Below are 20034 nucleotides of genomic sequence, written 5' to 3'. Positions count from 1 at the left end.
TTCAAAAATTACTCTATATACTTATTGTAAAAAGAACAAATCCCTTGATAGTTTTGTAGATTAACACATTTGTGGGGTGAAAGACTGATTTGATTTTTTTCCCCTATAAAAATCGTAACACTTCCATATTTTTGAAATCAAGCATTCAGTTAAATCTTCTGCACTGCAGTGAAGTTACTTTGTTTTTAAAGTACCAACAGGAAGGGCAGTGGAAAACCACTTTGGTATTATTGCCAGGAATGCTATGTATGCAATGAATGCTACATAATATTCAGGGCTTGAGTTCACCTTGAAGGAATGCTCATTTAAAACGCTATAGGTGTTTTGCACTATGTTTATGATCAGCCGGCTATACAGAGTTTTATTTTTTAAAAAAATAAAAAAAATAAAATAACATTGAGCTTTCCTGTATGATAGCTAAGTTGTCTTAAAATTCAAGATTTGTTATGGGAAAGATGGAGAGCAAAGGAAAGAAAAAGGGACCATTGCAATTTTCATACCTGTCCATCGCTGTCTTTGATAACCAGCAGCACTGGTGTGTCTAAGCCTGCCATAGTTCTGTACAAGGTCTTCAAGCTCATGCCATGCTTTGCAGTACTGTAGACAAGAGTCCATGGATAGCCAATAGTTCGAGGAGGGAGCTGTTTTGTCAGCTAAAGAAACGCAGATGCAAGTGAGGCACGCGCACTGAACAAAGTGATTAACCTAGAAAGGGTTTTAATTCATGGGGACAAAACATGTTGTGTTAAACATACAAACCCCCCCCCCCCAAATTAATATTTATATTCAATCTTATAAATGCCTGATGCTCTATAGCAACATTTTCAATCCTTATGCTCAGGGGTGAAATGCTCCCGGTTCGGACTGGATCACCCGATCCAGTAGTGATAGCGGCGGGTGGTTTGGAGAACCGGTAGCAAAAATCCCTGCCCCCCCATGCCCATCTGAGCTACGCGATCATCAGAGCTTTTTTTTTTTTTTACTTTTAAAAGCATTTTTTCTACAACCTCTTTGGCTGAAAAAATGCTTTTAAAAGTTAAAAAAAAGCCTCTGATGATCACGCGGCTCAGCTGGGATCGTCAGAGGCTTTTAAAAGCATAGGCCGAAGAGGTTGTAGGGAAAAAAAATGCTTTTAAAAGCCTCTGAGATCCCAGCTGAGTTGCCTGATTGTCAGAGGCTTCTAAAAGCATTTTTTTCTGCAACCTCTTAAAGTTGTAGAAAAATGCTTTTAAAAGTTAAAAAAAAAAAAAAGTTGGCCATGCCCAACCAATCACATTACGCCCCCACCAAGCCATGCCCACAGAACCGGTAGTAACAAATTTTAGATTTCACCCCTGCTTACCCTACACAGAGGCAAAATGAATTTGTTATATTAAGTAATTTACCTGGATTTAGGTTCTATTGAAATTACCTGTGTTTTATTTCCAAGTAAATGTTTTTAGAAGAATATTAAGTCCTGTGTTTTGCCCCTTGTGGTTATTGAGGTTGAACCTAGCCTGTTCAAATTACACTGCTTCAGGAACTGAAATTGTATTGCTGAATATCCTATATATATTTTGACAAACAAGGCAACAACTTGGATGAGACGAAAATCAGAACTTTTTCTATTCACCTCAACATGGCCCTTCTTTTTTCTCTTACTTATTAGCAAAAGTCATAGCTTGCAGCAAGTACAAACAACATGCAGCAATATATAGCATCGCATAGAAAGACTATAAACTGCAAGTCATGGTACTTAACATCACTAAAAGCTACTAGACATACTGAAAGTACCATTCAGGGATTGTCCACTCTAATTGAATTTTATTTATCAAATATATTTGCTGCCTATCTTGTAGCTGAGTTGTTTCAAGGTGGGTTTACAAACAAAAGCAGTAAATAAGTTATTGAAACCTACAGGAATTATATTTTCCATTGTTGCTTCGTATTTTCCAAGTCCTAGAAGCCTATTGGGTATACTTGTGACCAATGTTCAAGGAGGAATACTTAAAGACTAATAAAGCCTTATTCTTTTTTTCCCTCACCAAGAAAACAGTTACTGAGGAAAACCCCTCAAGACAAATAAAAATGGATCCGCCAGGATTATCCTAAAATCTGCAAATGACTCTATGGACAATTAAAGTTGTAATTTAGATAATCTCCTCATGATTACAACTAACAGATCCAGCTTTATGCAATGGAGTTAGTTCAGAACTGTTTCATTTAGAACTGTGTTTTCTTTATCCAAGTAACATTTCTATCTATTCCAGATAGAGTACTATTCCAAAGAAGTACATTTTAAACAGATAGATTCAGATTTTGGTTTTATGCTTTAACATAAAATAAACAATTGCAGCAGCCAAGTTAGGCTTCCTTTCTTACCATATAATAATGATATGCAGAAAGTTTTGAATCTGAAATGTTTTTGATTACAAATTTGATTTTGTGTGTGAAATGCTTTGTTTCAACTTTGAAACAGTTGTTTGATCCTTGCTGGAATAGTTACGACATTGTTTTGATGACTTTGGAAATGTTCAAGTGTTTTGAGTTCAAAACAGACTCTCTTCAATCCTAAAACACCTGTTTTGAATTTGAACAAGACTATTTTGAGTTCATAATGCTTCTGGAATGGTTGGATGATATTGGGATACTTGTACTAAGGTTGGAACAAACTACTTGGAATTGTCAACTGTTTTGGATTTGGCCTAAAATGCAATGATTCAAACTTGAAATGTTTAATATTAAAACCTGTTTCAGATCTCTAACTTAAAATAAGAATTGAATAGCCAAAGTGAAATGTTAGAGCAAATAGCTTTATTTTTTCCTAATTTTTAAGGTCATGCTTAAAAATGATAGCACAACATTTTCTATTATTTCATGGCTTCATTTATTAATTGTGTTTATAATATTGGACCAATAAATGAATTACTTTGGACAGTTATAGATAAGAGATGGGATATGGGGTGAAGAGGTAACTGCAGGATGTGAAGAGACACTAAATTTATACTGGTGATTCATCCTTGTGATGAAGGTTGGAAGTCACTTCTTTATGTATTTCTTTATTATATTCTTACTTTTCCTTTTTCTTCTTTGTACTTTTTGCTCCTTATATCTCTTTTATCTTTGTTTAATTTGTATTGGGTTTTTTTTAATAATAATAATAATAGTAGTAGTAGTAGTAGTATTAGTAGTAATATATGAGTCAACCTTGAGCTGGTCAGGATCAAATTCCTAGCAGTGGGCAGAAATAGCCTGCAATACTGCATTCTAACCACTGCGCCACCATGGCGCAAAATCTTTTTGGTTGTTTTTTTCTGAACATTGCTGGCAGAATGCTATATGCAGTTCTGTACACTATATTTCAACAAAAGGAAACTTCAAGCAAATAGCCAGAAATGTTTGTATTTATTTATGTGGTCTTGTTCGCATGCTGCGTTGAGGTGAATAATGCTTTGTGTTTCCCTATGAATTTTTAAATGCTCACTATTAAATTTATAATAAAACCCAATGCTCTTGTCCAGATTTTCACTATGTAGGGTGTCAAACAGAAGTCTGAATAGATTACCAGAGAGTATACACAAAATTCAGTGATTTCGGAAATGAAAGTTCCTTCCAGACCACACCAAACCTCCTTCAGATCATGCCATTGGAGGAGCAATTGGTAACTTCTGGAACTATATCTAATGAACTGCAACTGATTCAATGTGTCCTCAGTATGTTACTCTAAATAAGACAGAGCAATTTCAGAGCTGAATCATCTGTAGCACATCCTGAACCACTTCAAATTTGGAGTAGTTTTCTCTTGCAATTGCTCAACTCTGTTGAGAATGCCATGGTTGAGAGGAGGACTGAAATGTTCTATAGTTTTCTGGAATGTGATGAATCATTGGATGTTATACATTCCAAATTGACATAAAAAGGGAGCAGGAAGCTTTTTTTTTGAGTTCCTATTTTTCCAATTACTCTTTGAATTCCCATTGCTCTCTACGGCAGAATATGCAAAACATTTAAAAGTTTCATTCATATACTGAATGCTGGAAGGGTTCTGAATTTTGTTATGTTAGAATTTAACCAATTCAAAATATTTCAAGTATTGTGTCCTATGTTTGAAACAAAGCATTTTGTTTCTTGCATATCCGTTAGTAAACAACAATTACTGTTTCAACGCAATTTTCTAAAACAACTTTTTTTGCAACGTGAAAGCTGTGTCAATATAAGGAATGCTGTATTTTTTCTATATGATACCTTTTCAATTTGATCCGACTGTAACAGTTCACTGGGATCACTAAGATTTGGCCGAAATGCTTCAGGCTCCAGTTCGGTTTTGATAGTTGTTTCCTGCTTTGAATATGTATCTTCTCTTGTAGTAATCTGCATGGAAGGGAGAAAATTGAATTAGCATTCAAAATGCTATTCAAAGCAACTTTCCTTATCACATTCATCTTGTAAAACTGAAAATTTTTGCTTACCTGACAACTTGTGTAATGTTTTAAATATTAGATACAATGCCAGATTCCTATGTTTAATTTGGATATGGCCCATCACTGAAAGAATGTGAGATTGCAAGCTTTGATCCATTTGTTATTTAAACTGTGGTTTTGTATCCTATAACTTTTTAAGGTACCATTTGATCCTGATTAAAACTGAATCTCAGAGGTAAACATAATAGAATCTCAAAAATATTATACTTCAGTAGTGTAATATTTGTATCTCAGCATACAGAAGATATTCAAATCTATCCTTAAGTAAGAATCAGTTGACTACTCATACAAACAGAACCAGCATCTCTTGAAAAGAAAATCTTACATAAAAAAAGAAGAAAAAAGAATTGCAACCCACAGGTTAAATTATTTTAAATATAAACTGCTTTTAATATTGTGCATGTCCATTCTGATCTTAATCTATGCAGTCTTGCTGCACGCATAAACGCTCACATGAAAATATAATATAATTACCTGAGAATAAAGTTGTGTACCCCTGCAACAATGTGTAAAATCTTATACTGAGCAGGAACTCATGTAGATAAATGGTAGAAAAGATCGAGATTCTGAGTCAATATTTTATCTTCCATTCTCCATTGAAACTTATTACTTCTCTCCTGGCTTCGCTCATTTCTAATTTCAAAACTAGGTATAAATTGGCAACAGCTGGAGATTTGGGTGGAACAGACGGGATGGGACATCTGGGATAAGGAGGATCTGGCTACCCTTCCACTCTATGCTTCTCTGTTTAAAACACATTCCATTTTATTGTTTGAAAATAGATATATTCTACTTGATGCACCTATCCTAGAGGCACTGGAAGACCTCTTAAGCATTCAGTAATATTAAGAGAACCTAAATAAATCAACTTTTTCCACAAAACACAGAACTGCTGTTCGCATCTCTTAAATACATCTTGTGTATATCTACTGAGCAAATGATCAGCAAGAACTGTGAGAGAAATCACATGGAAAAATCATATTGCTGCAATAGGAATATTGCAACTTTTTAGACAGTGTCTCTCAAGTTGAAGTACTGTATTTTTCTATCTGCTGTATCTTTATGGTCCACACCATAAATGATATATACACATATACCTATATGATTTTACAATAATCTGTATGGCATTTCCAATAAACATTGTATATGTTTAGTATGCATTCTACTGAACTGTCTTTCAGGTATTGTAAAATAAGAAAACTCCATAGCTTAATTCCATTGCAAGCCAAATGGGGTAATTCAAATGATTTAGAATAATTGCAAGATTTATCCTGGAGAAAATCTGTCTGTGTAGTTACCAAGACATGATCCATCTTGAATGCACACATTTAATCAATAGTTGCAAGGTAAGGAATGTTTATTTCAACAATCTAAATCAAATATTAATGCTATGCTTCACATAATCAGCCAACACAAGTTTCCAATAACAACATTTAGAAATTTTGTCATGCTGCAGGAATGATTATTCTACTTCAACAGGTTCTATAATTCTTCATCCCAACAATTATTCATGATCAGTAACATTAATCACAGCTAATACAAGTAAAGGGATTATTTTAAATTAGTTTTGCTAAAATGCTTCCAGGCAGTGTTTAAAAGGTATCCTACTTATAAAATGATTCACCAATTAAAAGAAGGAAGACTATGTAGTCCATTGATATATGACCCTTTAACTGTGTTTAAGGAATACCATTTGATCTGGCTGTTTGACAATTGCTTTCTTGAAAAAAGGAACTTAGCAAGTATTTATATAACTAACATTTACTGATAAAAACTTGTATCTTTGAGATATTAAACAATAATGAAAAGTTTATCCAGTTACTAAATTAGTTCTGAAATGCCAATGACAGATTTCTATAAGGGCAGATAGCCTATAAGGAAATTTGACAGCCACATCAATAGCAAATAATTCACATGCCATTTGATACTTTATTAACAGTTGCTCCCCCACCCCAATTTCTACTAACAGACATAATGTGCTGGCTTTTCTAGATGGAGTTTCATCATTATTTAAGTATATGCAGTTAAAATAAGCTTTTAAAATAGCAGATTTCTTGAATTCATGATCACAAAGGTTTTTCTTTTAACCTCTCATGTTATCAAAGGTCTTAACCCATGATTTACGTCAAAAACAACCCTCTTGAAATATTCACTGTTTAGCAGCAGAATGAGCAAAACTACAAAAGCATTTTCTTCCACAAATAATTAACTATACATATTATTCAAAATGTGACAAGATTTTAAAATGTTGATCCAATTCTGTGTTAAGAAAAACTGACAAAATAACAAATAATAAAAACAGTATATATACTTTTTAGTTACACTGAAATAAATAGCAATAGCACTTAGACTTATATACCGCTTCACAGTGCTTTACAGCCCTCTCTAAGCGGTTACAGAGTTACCATATTGCCCCCAACAATCTGGGTCCTCATTTTATCAACTTCAGAAGGATGGAAGGCTGAATCAATATTGAACTTGGTAAAAATCGAACTGCCGGCAGTCAGCACAAGTAGCCTGCAGTACTGCATTCTAACCACTGTGCCACCATGGCTCATAGCATTATAGAGGCTTAAATGCTTAGCTAAACTCTCTGCATTAGTTTATTACTGTATTAATTCAGTAGCGGCTCTATTTCATAAAGCTTTCAAAATGCTTCTGAAATTTTAAAGATATAAGAGTAATAATGGATACACCACCTTCCATATGTATATGTATATGTATATGTGTGTGTGTGTGTGTGTGTGTGTGTGTGTGTGTGTGTGTGTGTGTGTATGTTTTCTGAGGTTTTCGCGGGTGTTTGTATGTAGGTCTTTGGTTATTCGGGTTTTCTCCCGCGTAAAATTAGAGGTGTCTTGGCAACATTTCGACGAAGTCTCATTCGTCATCTTCAGGCTGGTGCTTTCGGCTTCGTGCTCACATTGCTCCTAGAAGCACGAAGCCGAAAGCACCAGCCTGAAGATGACGAATGAGACTTCATTGAAACGTTGCCAAGGCACCTCTAATTTTACGCGGGAGAAAACCCGAATAACCAAAGACCTATCTCTATCTATCTATCTATCTATCTATCTATCTATCTATCTATCTATCTATCATCTATATTATCGAGAGAGAGAAAGAGAGAGGGAGAGAGAGAGAAAGGGAGAGAGAGAGAGAATGCAATAGATACTTAGAACAGAACTCCTAAGTGTTTTTCAATTTCATTTTCATACAGCCTGTGCGCTGATTCAATATTTTTATCTGATTTTTCAAAACCACTTTTTTTCTTCTTTTGTCTAAACCATGACAGCCAAAAAATAAGAAAAGACAAAGAAAGGATGCAAATCCAAAGCCAGTTTTTAAGGTTTATGGAGTATGCAGCCCCTTAATTTGGTCCACAAGGTACAATTACCTTAAGCTTAAGGACTAACTAACACTAATCGAAAAATCTGTTGTAGCAAATATGTGATGTCATCATCATCATTTTTATTGTTATTGACAACTTGCAGCACTTTTTGAATACCACAAAATCTCTTCCTGGCCTGAAAAGTAGCAAGGAGGCAAAAAGGAATGCCAAAACCACTGACAGTAAAAGGATGAAAAGTATCTGCAGTGTGTGCCATGGATTGTAGGTATCCACAAGAACCATCAAGATGGGAACAATGCTGGAAAATGGCCAGTGAGGTTACGCAGGTCTTTGCTAAGTCATGGTGTGGGGTGTGGGTGGAATTGATGCAGAGGACCATAAAATAGCTTAACTTAGGAGAAGGGACCATGAGGCTTAGGTTAACAGTAAGAGAAGGATGTTACAACAGGAAAAAGTAACAGAGGATTTGCAGAAATAATTGTGCACAAAACAGGAGATAAAGATTCAGCACAGGTAGAGGAAACTGAAATGAGACTTCCAAAATGGATTACCTGATGATAAAGATCTCATTTACAGACAGCCAACACAGAAAGGACAGTACCACATTTACAACTACCATGTAAGCCGAAATACTTTGATTTGATCCACTTTTGGCTAGCTCTGCCTTCTTGTATAAGAAGAGGCAGCCCACAGCAGAACCAGCTACCAATCTTGTAGCAAAGGCTTCCTGTATCCATTTCACCAGGCTTTTACTTCATAGTTAAGCTCAAACTCAGAGATTTGATATCCTTACAGAGCTCATGAGAAATCGATTTATAAATAACTGATCAGTTCCAGGACAAAACATTATAAGGAACAGTTCATACCATATCAGGCTTATCTGATCTAGTTCTTAGGCTAACTGGAGATGAAAGACTGAGTAAACAGGTATATAATGGTGGTACATCTCATTGTAAAACACCAAGAAGAACACAGCGAGCAGTCAGGCAATTCAACAATACAATAAATATGGGAACTAGTATATACACATTAGATTTCAGAGGGATACAGATGGCACTACAGTACTTACTGACAATGGCCACCAAGCTAAAAATGAAAGGAAATACCAACATCTCACTGTGAAGCTATAGCCTTGCAAATAACTTTTCCAAAGACATGGGAATTTGTCAGATTATGATCTGTAGCCTCAAGCTATCTGGAAGGTCCCTGATATGGATGGGCTGATTTAGACAAATGTCAATGATTCCAGTCTTCTCTCACATAATGCCTCTCCTGCTTCCATAGAGCCACAAAGTGAACATGCACAAATACCTGTTATATTCAAATATGAAACTACAGGACAGCTTTAGAAATGTTTGAAATAGTTTGATTCATTCATCATAATTAACATTAACAGTTAATAGTGAACAAATTTCAAACGTTCATGAGCCTCCTAGGTGGTACTTCTACTCTTCTTTCTGGGAATATCTGTGTGAGAATCCAGGCAATCTTTAACTTAAGTTTGGCCAGGAAGATTCAACAACTGGTTTCACAGTCTTCAAGAATTGAACTGATCTTTTCCTGAGTTACATCTTATGGACTAATTTAAGGTCTGCATAGTCCTTGTACTAGAGTAGTATAAAAGTAACTATTCAAAATTTCGCCAAAAAAGTGAAGCACTTGCATTATCACTGGAAGTTTACTTTGAACTTGCAGAAGTTTGGCTCAGCTCTAAAAGTGACTCAGTTGTCAAAAATGTCACCAGAACAACCCTGTCCCTTCATAAAGGGAAACACAACCATGAGGAAGTTATTGCTGCCTTATTTCAGTACAGTAATGAAGACAAAACAATTGAATATCAGCTTTGTTCTGATCAGGACCACTACATAAAAAAAAATAATTCTAATCTCTAGTTGAGAAGAAAGCACCTTGAGACGTCGGCAGAGTGTACGTAGTTCTTCATTATTTAGAGCATCGATTCTGCGGTGATACTCAGCCACTGATACTACCTGAATATGGAGACAGGGAGACAATAATTCCACTCACAGTTTTAAAATAAAAATAAAACAATATTAAAAAAACAACAAGAGTGTGGCAAAGTCAAACAAGGGGTGGGGAGAAAGAAATTGACAATGAAACAAAAATAAAAGTAAGAGTCTAGTGATACAGTGCACATATATAAAACACATATAGACATACAACAGTCAGAATTTCCAATAAAATAATCAAATAAATTTGTATAACAGAATAAAAACAATCTGCTAGGTAAACATATAAGCATGCACATTCATGAACTGTTTCCTTACATAAATACCACCTGCTATTTTTACTTAGGGAAAAATGCTAATTGATGAAAAAGAAGCAGATACAAAAACAGGCCTTATATAAAAGCAACTATTAAAAAAAGCGCAGAAAAAGGAAACTAAAATTATCAAATGATTGGAATAATTTCTGTATGAGGAAACGTTGCCATATTTGGGTCTCTTTAGCTTACTAAATGGCAAATAAGAGAGGACAAAATCATGTGAAGTATAGATATGGCAGGTAAATCAAGCCAGACAGTATGAAATCCAGCATAAACATATCTCATTCAGTTAAATTGTAGATGAATTCCACTATGCATTAAAAGGATGGCTAGTACTGGACTAGAGAAATGTATAAAGGATAATGGCATTTCAGACTTCAGACAGATATCTTACTATTGCTGAAATACGGTATTAAATGTGAAAGATGTGGCATTTACACCCTGGGTTACGATGACCACATTGTCCATTACAATCTTGTAAGGTATCCAGTGGTGGGTTGCTCCCAGTTCGGTCCGGTTCTATAGAACCGGTAGTAAAACCGGCGGGAGGCTCTGCCCACCCACGACATCATCATGGATGATCTGCGCATGTGCAGAAGAGTGCGTGCACGCTCTCTCGCTGCGAACTGGTAGTAAGGGTAAGTGGAACCCACCCCTGGTACTATCTTATTAATCATTGTTTATAAAAAAAAAAAAATCAAATGTCCTCTAGGGGAATTTATAGACAGATGCAGTTTACAAACATATTTCAGGCCTCTAGAAAAATAAGGAGTAACTGTAAACAATAGCCAGTAAACATTTAATATCTGTCATTAAAATATATAAACTGTATTTTATTGTTGAAACCTGTATTATGTAAGTTGTAAAAAGAAATAAGACAGAATGAATCCAACTGCATACAACAGCATGGAGCTGGCCAGAACTAGGCCTTAATGGATTCACATATGGTGAGATGACTTTAATATGCATTTATAAATTCAAACCTGGCAAAACAGACTGTATGCATATCATTAGCAAGCAAAGTAATAATAAAACAAAAGTAGAAACGCCTGGGTATTAAACTAGTTCCATATTCATTCGACACTCTCCCATTGTTTATCAAAACAAATGGTATTTTCTGTTTATCAAAACAACAATTTCTGCTGTCAACAGGCCAGAAAGAAAGGTTGAAGATTAATAAATTAAGAACTTTCAGAAACTTCAGACCACCAATGTATCTACATCATTTAAAGAGTCATAATTTTCTCACATCTCTAGAATAAGCAGAAGTTGAAACACTATATTGAGGTTTTCAAATTTTACCAGGCTGTTTAAAGAAAGAAAAGATTCCCAGAATCTCTTTTCAAAAACAATGGTTTTCTTTTCTTTCTTTCCCTTAGTCTGTTATGGAACCCTAGGGTTCTGCAGAATGCAGACATTTGAGAATTCTTTCTCTATGTGACTTCTTTTTTTAAAAAATGTTCATTATTCTTCAATGTGTTCGGGCCTAATATATAATCTCTTACAATGGACAACTTTCACACTTACATAGTATCATTACAGAGGCATGCACCTTTCTATATAACACCATTAATATTTATACAACATATTCTTGTTTTCACAGTTATTTTTTCTTTGCAGTAGAGAAAAAAGAATTTGGCTGTTCAAAATAGCTGTAATGAATATACATGAAGGAAAAAAAGCCCAATGCCAACAACCCAAAGAAGGGATCTCTGTTCATAAGATTTATAATATTAAAAAGTTTTACAAAAATAATCTTTTTGCAATTACAGGTAGGTCCTCGACTTATGACAATTGAGATCAAAATTTCAATGCTAAGTGAGGCAGTTCAGTGATTTGAGCCTGGATTTTTTTTTTAAAAAATGATGCAGTAGTTCATCTTATATAGTTTTCAAATGATCACTTAGGGACCATTCCAAGTTATGATGAAATGCAGAAAAGCTATTTAAGACCCAGATTGAAAATTTCAATGGCCCCCTTGGAGTTACATGACCTCGTTTTGGGCATTTGGCAACTGGCTCATATTTACAGCTGTTTGCAGCATCCCAGAGTCATGTCACTGTAATTTACAATGTTTTTAGCCAGAAAGCAGCATTTACTTCCGGTTTCCAGCAAAAAAATGCCCATAGTGAACAATGGATTTGCTTAACAACTCCTGCAAATTAGGTCATAAAATAAGGTGCTCTCATATGGTGACCTACTTAATGACCGCCACAACTTATGACTTATGAAACATACTCAGAGGAGCAGCAAAGAGATACAATATCCTGTTCATTAAAGTAAAAATATTTTCTGATTAGCATAAATTACTTCAGAATATAACTTTGTGATTTTGAAAATGTGAAGCTTTAAAAGTTTTATGACACTAACTGCAAGCTTAATTATGATCCTACATCGAGGACTACCTATCCTAAAAAAGAATAAGACCATAAATTAGTTTTCAATATAACATATAGCATAAATTACCTCAGAATATAACTTTGTGATTTTGAAAATGTGAAGCTTTATAATATTTTTTAGGTAACTTGATTAAATTTTACTTTATGAACGTACAACCACATAATCATTTTGTTAAATGTGGTATTTATGGCTATTATAATGTATTATATGTTATAATGATTATATTATGGCAACTGCTTTCATGTCAAAAAAAAAAAAATCCCTCTGCCCCACAGTATGCTAAATGAGAGCTTTATTTTGTAATTTTCAGAGTGATTAGTTCAGTGTAGATATTTAATGTTTCTCTTCAGGAGATATCACTTGAATGTTAAAGTCCTCGGCTTGGAATCTGGCACACTAACCCTATTCTTAGTTGGGGGCTGGATTTCAACTATTCCGTCTAGAACACGGGTGTCAAACTCGTGTCGTCATGGTGTTGTCACGTGACATATCGCGACTTTCCCTCCCTTTGCTAAAGCGGGCATGGGCACGGCCAGCCCATGACGCATCTGGCCCATGGCCAGCGAATTTGACAGCCCTGGTCTAGAATAACGGAGTTGGAGGTCTTGTAGCCCAACCTCCTGCTCAAGCAGGAAACTCTATACCATTTCAGACAAATGGTTGTCCAATCTCTTCTTAAAAACTTCCAGTGTTGGAGCATTCACAACTTCTGGAGGCAAAATATTCGACTGATTAATTTTTCTGTCAGGAAATTTCTTCTTAGTCTGAAAAAAATTCATTAAATGAAAAACACAGAAAATAATTTGAAAAATCCTGGAATTTGGGTATTTCTCAGGGTGTTTGATAGGGACACAGTAGATTATTGGAAAAAGTATATCTATATTCATCTGTACTCTGAGTATCTCCATGTAAGGCAAATATTGCTGCCAATCCTCCATAATAACTCTTTCCAAAGTTGTGCACCAATGGCTCTGCAATTTCTTACTGTGCAAAGAAGTAGAGATTATATACTATAAATACACCACAGTTCACAATAATAAATATTTAAGCCTTAGTATTAAATTTATATTCACACTCAAGCCAGTTTTATTATAATTTTATGGAAATTGGACTTCATTTGCAACAGTGCTTTGTCATCCTCCAGATAATGCTGTAATAGCAATATTTTACTTTCAATGAATAAAAAGTCTCAAAAACAGCTAAGGCATTGGCACATAAAGTATCCTAAATGGTAAAATCATATGGTATGGAAATAAAATTTAATACCCTGGTAGTCTATAGAACCACCAGTATTTTGATGCAGTAAGTTGCCAACTATAAGCTGCAAGAAGGTTCAGATTCAAGTTTGGTTTGTCAGGGCTCAGTTTGAATCCACAAAACTGCAGTGGTGAGAAAATAAATAACCTGACATGAATAAACTAGCTAGTGCTGGCTGATTTCTTAAAACAATCATGGTATCCATACCATTTCTGGATGCAAAATCAGACCTAGAATTTTCCAGCTGGCTCTGCTTCCTGACACATGGAGCAGTGAAACGGACACACTCCTCAGCATCACAAAGCTGCAGCTATTTTAAGAGCAGGAAGAACCACTGGACCAGCCCTCCATTTTCATTTTCCAGCTGGCTCCTTTCCTTTGCACTATCCTACCATTCTGCTAGCTGCGCTCCTGCTGATGTTTTGCACTCTCTCTCTATCCTGTATATATAAAATGGCAACTGAAGCCACTCTTGAAAAAGCAGTAATTCTCATCTCTGCCAGATCAATAAAAATGTTACAGGGAAAGATGCAGGTATAGCAGAAAGAGGTGCAGTGCTTGATGTGGCAAAATGTGTGATATGGTGGTATCTTAGTTATTAATTAGTTATTTTGCACTAGTTGTGAATGCACTAGGACACTCCAGGAGTCCTTTCAACAGCCCTTCTTCTCTTCCATTGATTTAATGTTCTTTTCTTCCACTGTTTATATATCATTAAAAATAGCCATTGTATAATTTCTCTGGCAAACAAGTATGGGCCAGAGATTCTTGTAACATTTTATCTAAATATAAGCTCATGCCTGCCTAGAAGTATATCTTACAAACTTTAGTGAGATATATGCCCTTGAAACACATTAGCCTTAGTAGATTTCTATAATTATAACAATAGTAATAATTTTGTATGATTTAATATCTTTTTTATTTCAAATATATCGAAAATTTAATTTAAATTACTAACATAGCAGGTACATTCAATTGAATAAATTAATACAGTCCAATATATACAATTTTAGTTGCTCTTCACTGTCCTATAATACTCTATATTTTAGTATAGCCTTTATTGTCATTGTACATCATGTATACAATGAAATTCGTTCTATTGGAAATTCTATTGAAATTTTCTTCTATTGGAGACTTTATAATGCAATTTGAGAAGTTAAATCAATTTAACTTTACATATTTACAGTTTAAGAAGTTACCAGATTAATTTTATAAAACCGAGATGAGGTTATTGATTCTAATTTGCTATATAGAAAATACGTACAATAGTGAATTAAAAAGCCAAAGATTCATGTGTGTAATTATTGCATAAGCAATATATAATGCCAACAATCCTGTTAGTCAATTGTTATTCTAAACAGTTTTTTTTAAAGCTTTTATTTCAAACTGGAATAAACAGCTTTCTGCATTGGTTTAATAAACCGTCATTGAAGCTACTTCTGCAAGATCTTTTAGCACACTCTGCTAAAACAGGTCTTTTGCATTTGGTGAGTTAAATCACTTATTTTACAATATAAGAAATCACTGATTTTATAATATAACTTATAGTGGTATTCATCTGCTATCAGTAAAGAAGAAATATTTATTTTGTACCATACAGAATGGATAAGAAATTCTTCAGGAAACAATATATAGCCATTTCTAGTTTTATCACTGTATTCCTCTAACTTTTAAAACAGCATCTTCTTACCCTATTTACAGTTCATATTATGCCTTAAAAAGTAGAATAGAACATACACGGTACGGCCTGAAAAAATACCCAGGAAACCCTCAGCTCATTGCTATTTCTTTTCTTATATAACCAAATGAGAAAAAACTAAACTTTTTAAATTAATACTGAGAGACTGAAAAACACATATTTCTGGTTAACATAAAGAGATCACATAGTTTCAGAGGCTATGTCTGATACAGGGTTCTTGCAATACTAATGAAAAAATAAAGTACTGTACAATAAAGTACTGTTTCTAACTTCACTTCCATTCACCATCAGGTCTTCCTGGTGCTCTGCTCCCCCCAGCAGCCCCCAAATGCCTCGACCATGCTCCAAAGAATGCCCCACCCTTTCAGAGCAGCCCAAATACACAACAGAAATGTAACATTTTCTATGCTATTTGCCAGTGGCATTACACAAACATAACCAACACACTGAAGCAAATGATAAATAGATAATTTAATTGTTGAAGATGAAAAGTTTCACAAAAATTATTAGAAAACTTAAAATTTCAGTTTGAAGTATACAGTATTTACAAACATGATGCCTCATTACAGAACTCCTGTCCAATATTCCAGATGAAGTTTTGTTCCACTTTTTGGGAATCAAAGAACATGCAACCCACAGAAGTAGACAGATAATTAACCACAGGCTGTATTGCATTTCCATTTTTTTTAAAAAAAAGACTCAATAGAATAAAAAACATCCTGTGTATTACAATGTATAAACTCACAGATTATCCACATCTCATATTAACACCTGGAAAGCATATAAAATTGCAAATTATCTGACATTAATACTGCGCCATGTCAACAATATAAAAGAATAGGCAAGTTAGTGTAAGAAACTTCCCAAAATATATTTGCCCATGAAATCTACCACAATTACATTGTTTTAAATCAGATCATTTTAAACTCCAACTTTTAAATTAAAATAGTAAAGTTTTAAATTGCTGTTTCTTAATCAGAGATTCTAAAATTCTGATCTATAATGAATATTAAAAGAAAAAGCAGGGATCATTACTGATTACAATAGCACTATAGTAACAATTACATAAATATTTCTCAAAATATTTCTCAAGGAATTACCAAAGTCTATTTATTTCTCATTGAGTGATGCTTTCTTCCTTTCTTGTCATAGCAAAAATTAGTTCCTTTGAAAAAAAATAATCACATTAATTTTAGCTTCACATGAGCATTTCTCCCCAGCATACTATCTGCTTTTAATTCCAGGCACAGCAAAGCTCTCCTTGCAGACAGAACATCGTGCTAGTTGCACTGAATTGATTGACAGGATAAACAACTAATGAGTGAGCAGAGTGTTCATCCTGGGGTGTGTCATTACCATGGAAAGCACAACAGAGACGTTTCTATATTCAAGGGAGGTTGCAGTGCACTAAAGTGCTTAAAGAGCAAAAAAAGTTTAAAGAGACACAATACTCTTTTAGAATCGAAAGAGAAATTTATCAGAACTAATCCTTTTTATATTTAAAAATAAAAGAAACAATGCTTGTTTACATGCATTCAACGAGAATAGCTTTTGTTGTGATTAACTGCTATTAATGGATAACCCTTACAGTTCAATTATTTTTTTCTGAATGACAAGTTCAAACTAATGTAATCTTTCATATTTCCATATTTCCACATGGGAAAAAATAACTCAGCTGATGAGAACTGTATGTATTACTACAGTTCTTGAAGTATGAAACAATGCTGCAAATATGCCTTTATACCATCAATTAGACCTAGGCTTCAAAAATTAGAGAAGAAGAACTGTATCAATGCAAACCTTTTCTTCTGTTGAATTCACTTAATTTTCTTTAACCTGCAATTGTTGTGAACCACAACTCCCAACATATATTACCATTCGTCATACTGTCTGAAATTTTCTTCAGCAACATCTGGAGGAACACAGGTTTCCTGCTCCAGAATGATAAATGGTGTTTAAATCTCCTTAAGCCTCTGTAAAAAGGTTTAATTAGAAGTCAGACTTTTCCCACTATTAATCAGTGAGTGTCCTTGATATTTGAGCTTTCTCTCTGGACGGCAAACATATTTCACTAGGATCCATCTTCTATTAAAGCCAAGCCTGCCATTCCTTGCTCTTTTCATGTGTGTGAATACATGTATCGAAAACCGCTGGTAGCAAACTAAATAGAAATGCTGGGGGTTTTTTTTCTTTTAATTTTGCATATAGAAAAAAAAGTGCCATCTCCTCTTCCACAGAAGCCTACATTTTGTAATGTATTCTAGAAGCAGAAAGGAGGTCTTCTAACTGTGATAGAATATCACATGGTATATTGGCTGTTCCCTATACATTTGGCAGCCTCATGAGAATGGTTAAAAAAAAATCTGCTCCTCTTGCTTGCTTTAGAATATTTCAAGGGGGAAAAGTTCCACAGCCATATGAATTGCACGAGATAATAATCTCATTATTAAACAGAGATCCACATCTTCTTTAGGACAACATTAGTTTATATCAATGCATATGCATTTTATGTAATTATGGCTTTCTAACAGCAAGTAACAATTAAATTATGATATTTCACAAACCTTGTGATTCATTTGTGCATCATAATACAGGCCCCAGGCAATATTTAGAACTACTTTGTAGATCCAAATTCTATTAAGGGTTATCAGAGATAACAACACATGTATTTTAACCTTGATCAAATAAGCCAACTTTATATTCCTTCCTTATACTTTTAACAATCTTGATCTTTAGTTCCTTCAAATAATGTCTTACACTCAATTTCATTTTTTCTTTGACTCTTCTCACACAAGGTTTTCAAAGCTTTAATAAATCTCTTTTGTAAATCAAATATAAGAAACTTATCCAGGTCACTCTTTTGGTTTGTTATTTGTGTATCCTTTTTAATCATTAAGAAAGTGGATGGTTTCATTTGTTTGTGTAGCATCTTTTTACGTATCATTCTTGTAGACTGTCATTTTTAAATCCACTTTCAGATCAGTCTGGTGAAACTTGTTCCTTCTTCAGTAGCATCTTTTAAACACAGTCTATCTATAGAAGAAGACACTCTTAAAATTAACTACTGGGTCCACTGTTCTTAAGTGTTAGCCAATATATCCAATGTTATTTTGCTCCATTCTGTATTAGTAAAGCGAATTTAAGTGTTCTCCTTTAATTGTAATCTTTATTTCCTTCTGGTTTCCTATCCTGTCCCAATTTTAAAGTCTCATCCAATCATGTTTTTTTTTTTTCAAAAAAAATTCAAAACAAAAACACGTTTCCCATGGGAAGGATTTTTATCATTAATTCCAAATTTCTTTCATTTCAAATTCATTTCAAACATTTAGTGTTTTTATAACTTTCCAAAATCAAACTTCTACATACCCTTTTCACTATTTGTTCTGTTCTGTTTTTTAAATCCTTAAACTTGTATTTAAAGCTTTTTTTGTTAAAAGTTTGAAGGAAATTCATCTGGAGATTTGTTAATCCAAAGGTTCCTAATAGTTAAAAAGCAGTTAACAAGCAATTTTAGAAAAAACAACTATGCTACCCCAAAGTCCTTTCTGAAGGTTCCAATTGCACTTTCAATAGGATGGTTACTTCCTTGTTTTGCAGAACTTTCAACTTTGCTGTCTTGTGGCCTTGTAAGTAACAAAATTTCTGAAGCACTTGTGGTCAATCTTAAGTGTTCTTATGTTGAGAGGATTAACAAAGAGCCTCTCCACTCACAAGCTCTTCATTTGGCTGCATTCTGCTTTTAACAGAGCAGTCCCCAGTTCACCATTTCTTCTCCAGAAGTCCACCCCAAACTTTTTTGGATACACAGTAATTTTTTCTCTCTTTGTTAAGCAAATGTCTAATTATATATTTCTACCACAGTGGAACCGCAGAAAAAAAAAAGTGCTACAAGACAAAATAAGCCATAGACCCCTGAGTTACTTTTTCTGTGAACAGCTTGATGGAGAAAACAAAAATGCTTAATGTTGGGTTAAAAAGAGCGTTTTGTCCCAGTTATAGTCTAGTCTTAAATATTATTAAGAATGATAAAGAAGAACTTTTTCTTCTCAGCATGTCTATTACTAATCTTGTTCAATTACCTTAGCCCAGTACTAATAAAAAGTTTTTCTGAAATTTCTAAAAATATTGGGTGAGATTAATAAATGATATTACCAAGGCTTAGAAGGAAAATTAAACCTTACATTCACTGATCCTGACAACAACTTATATCGATTAATTAAGAATAAACAACAACAAATGCATCACACTGAGGCCACTAGGAACAGGAAGCTTGCAATTAATGGATCAGGACAATGCTCCAGTCCAAATGTTAACCAGCTACAAAAATGTAATAATCCAAAAGAATAAAAATTGAGATGAAGCCTCTAATTTAAGAATAGTTGAAATACTGGTGTCAAGAATATCTTGTTCCAGCAAACAATTAATTAATTAAAAATTGGCATGAATCTATCCTGGAAGAAAAGGAACATAAAGTAGCATTGTAACTCAGAGGTGGGCAACTATGGCCCTTTTATGACTTGTGGACTTCAATTAGGAGTCTGTGTGGAGCAGCGGACTAAAGCACTGTTAAAGTAGCCATTAGCTGCCA

General features: G+C 34.2%; 1 protein-coding gene across 5 annotated transcripts in view; it reads right to left on the bottom strand.

Moving 5' to 3' along the window:
- OXR1 (oxidation resistance 1) overlaps nt 1-20034 on the bottom strand; it is a 225029-nt gene that overhangs the window by 6576 nt on the left and 198419 nt on the right. For 3 of the 5 annotated variants that reach the window (XM_034422177.3, XM_087890848.1, XM_087890849.1), the window contains 3 exons: nt 9714-9794; nt 4225-4350; nt 501-653 (listed from right to left, as the gene is read on the bottom strand). In XM_034422177.3, the coding sequence (XP_034278068.2) occupies nt 501-653; nt 4225-4350; nt 9714-9794 (360 nt within the window). The remainder of the gene's footprint in view (nt 1-500; nt 654-4224; nt 4351-9713; nt 9795-20034) is intronic. The other 2 variants (XM_034422179.3, XM_034422180.3) reach the window with 1 other exon arrangement.

The sequence above is a fragment of the Pantherophis guttatus genome, chromosome 3, assembly GCF_059756535.1.
Source record: "Pantherophis guttatus breed Tessera chromosome 3, ASM5975653v1, whole genome shotgun sequence".
In the NCBI taxonomy this organism is placed as follows: Eukaryota; Metazoa; Chordata; class Lepidosauria; order Squamata; family Colubridae; genus Pantherophis; species Pantherophis guttatus.
Note: the sequence above shows the minus strand (reverse complement) of the source record. Positions and strands in the feature narration are given on the sequence as shown.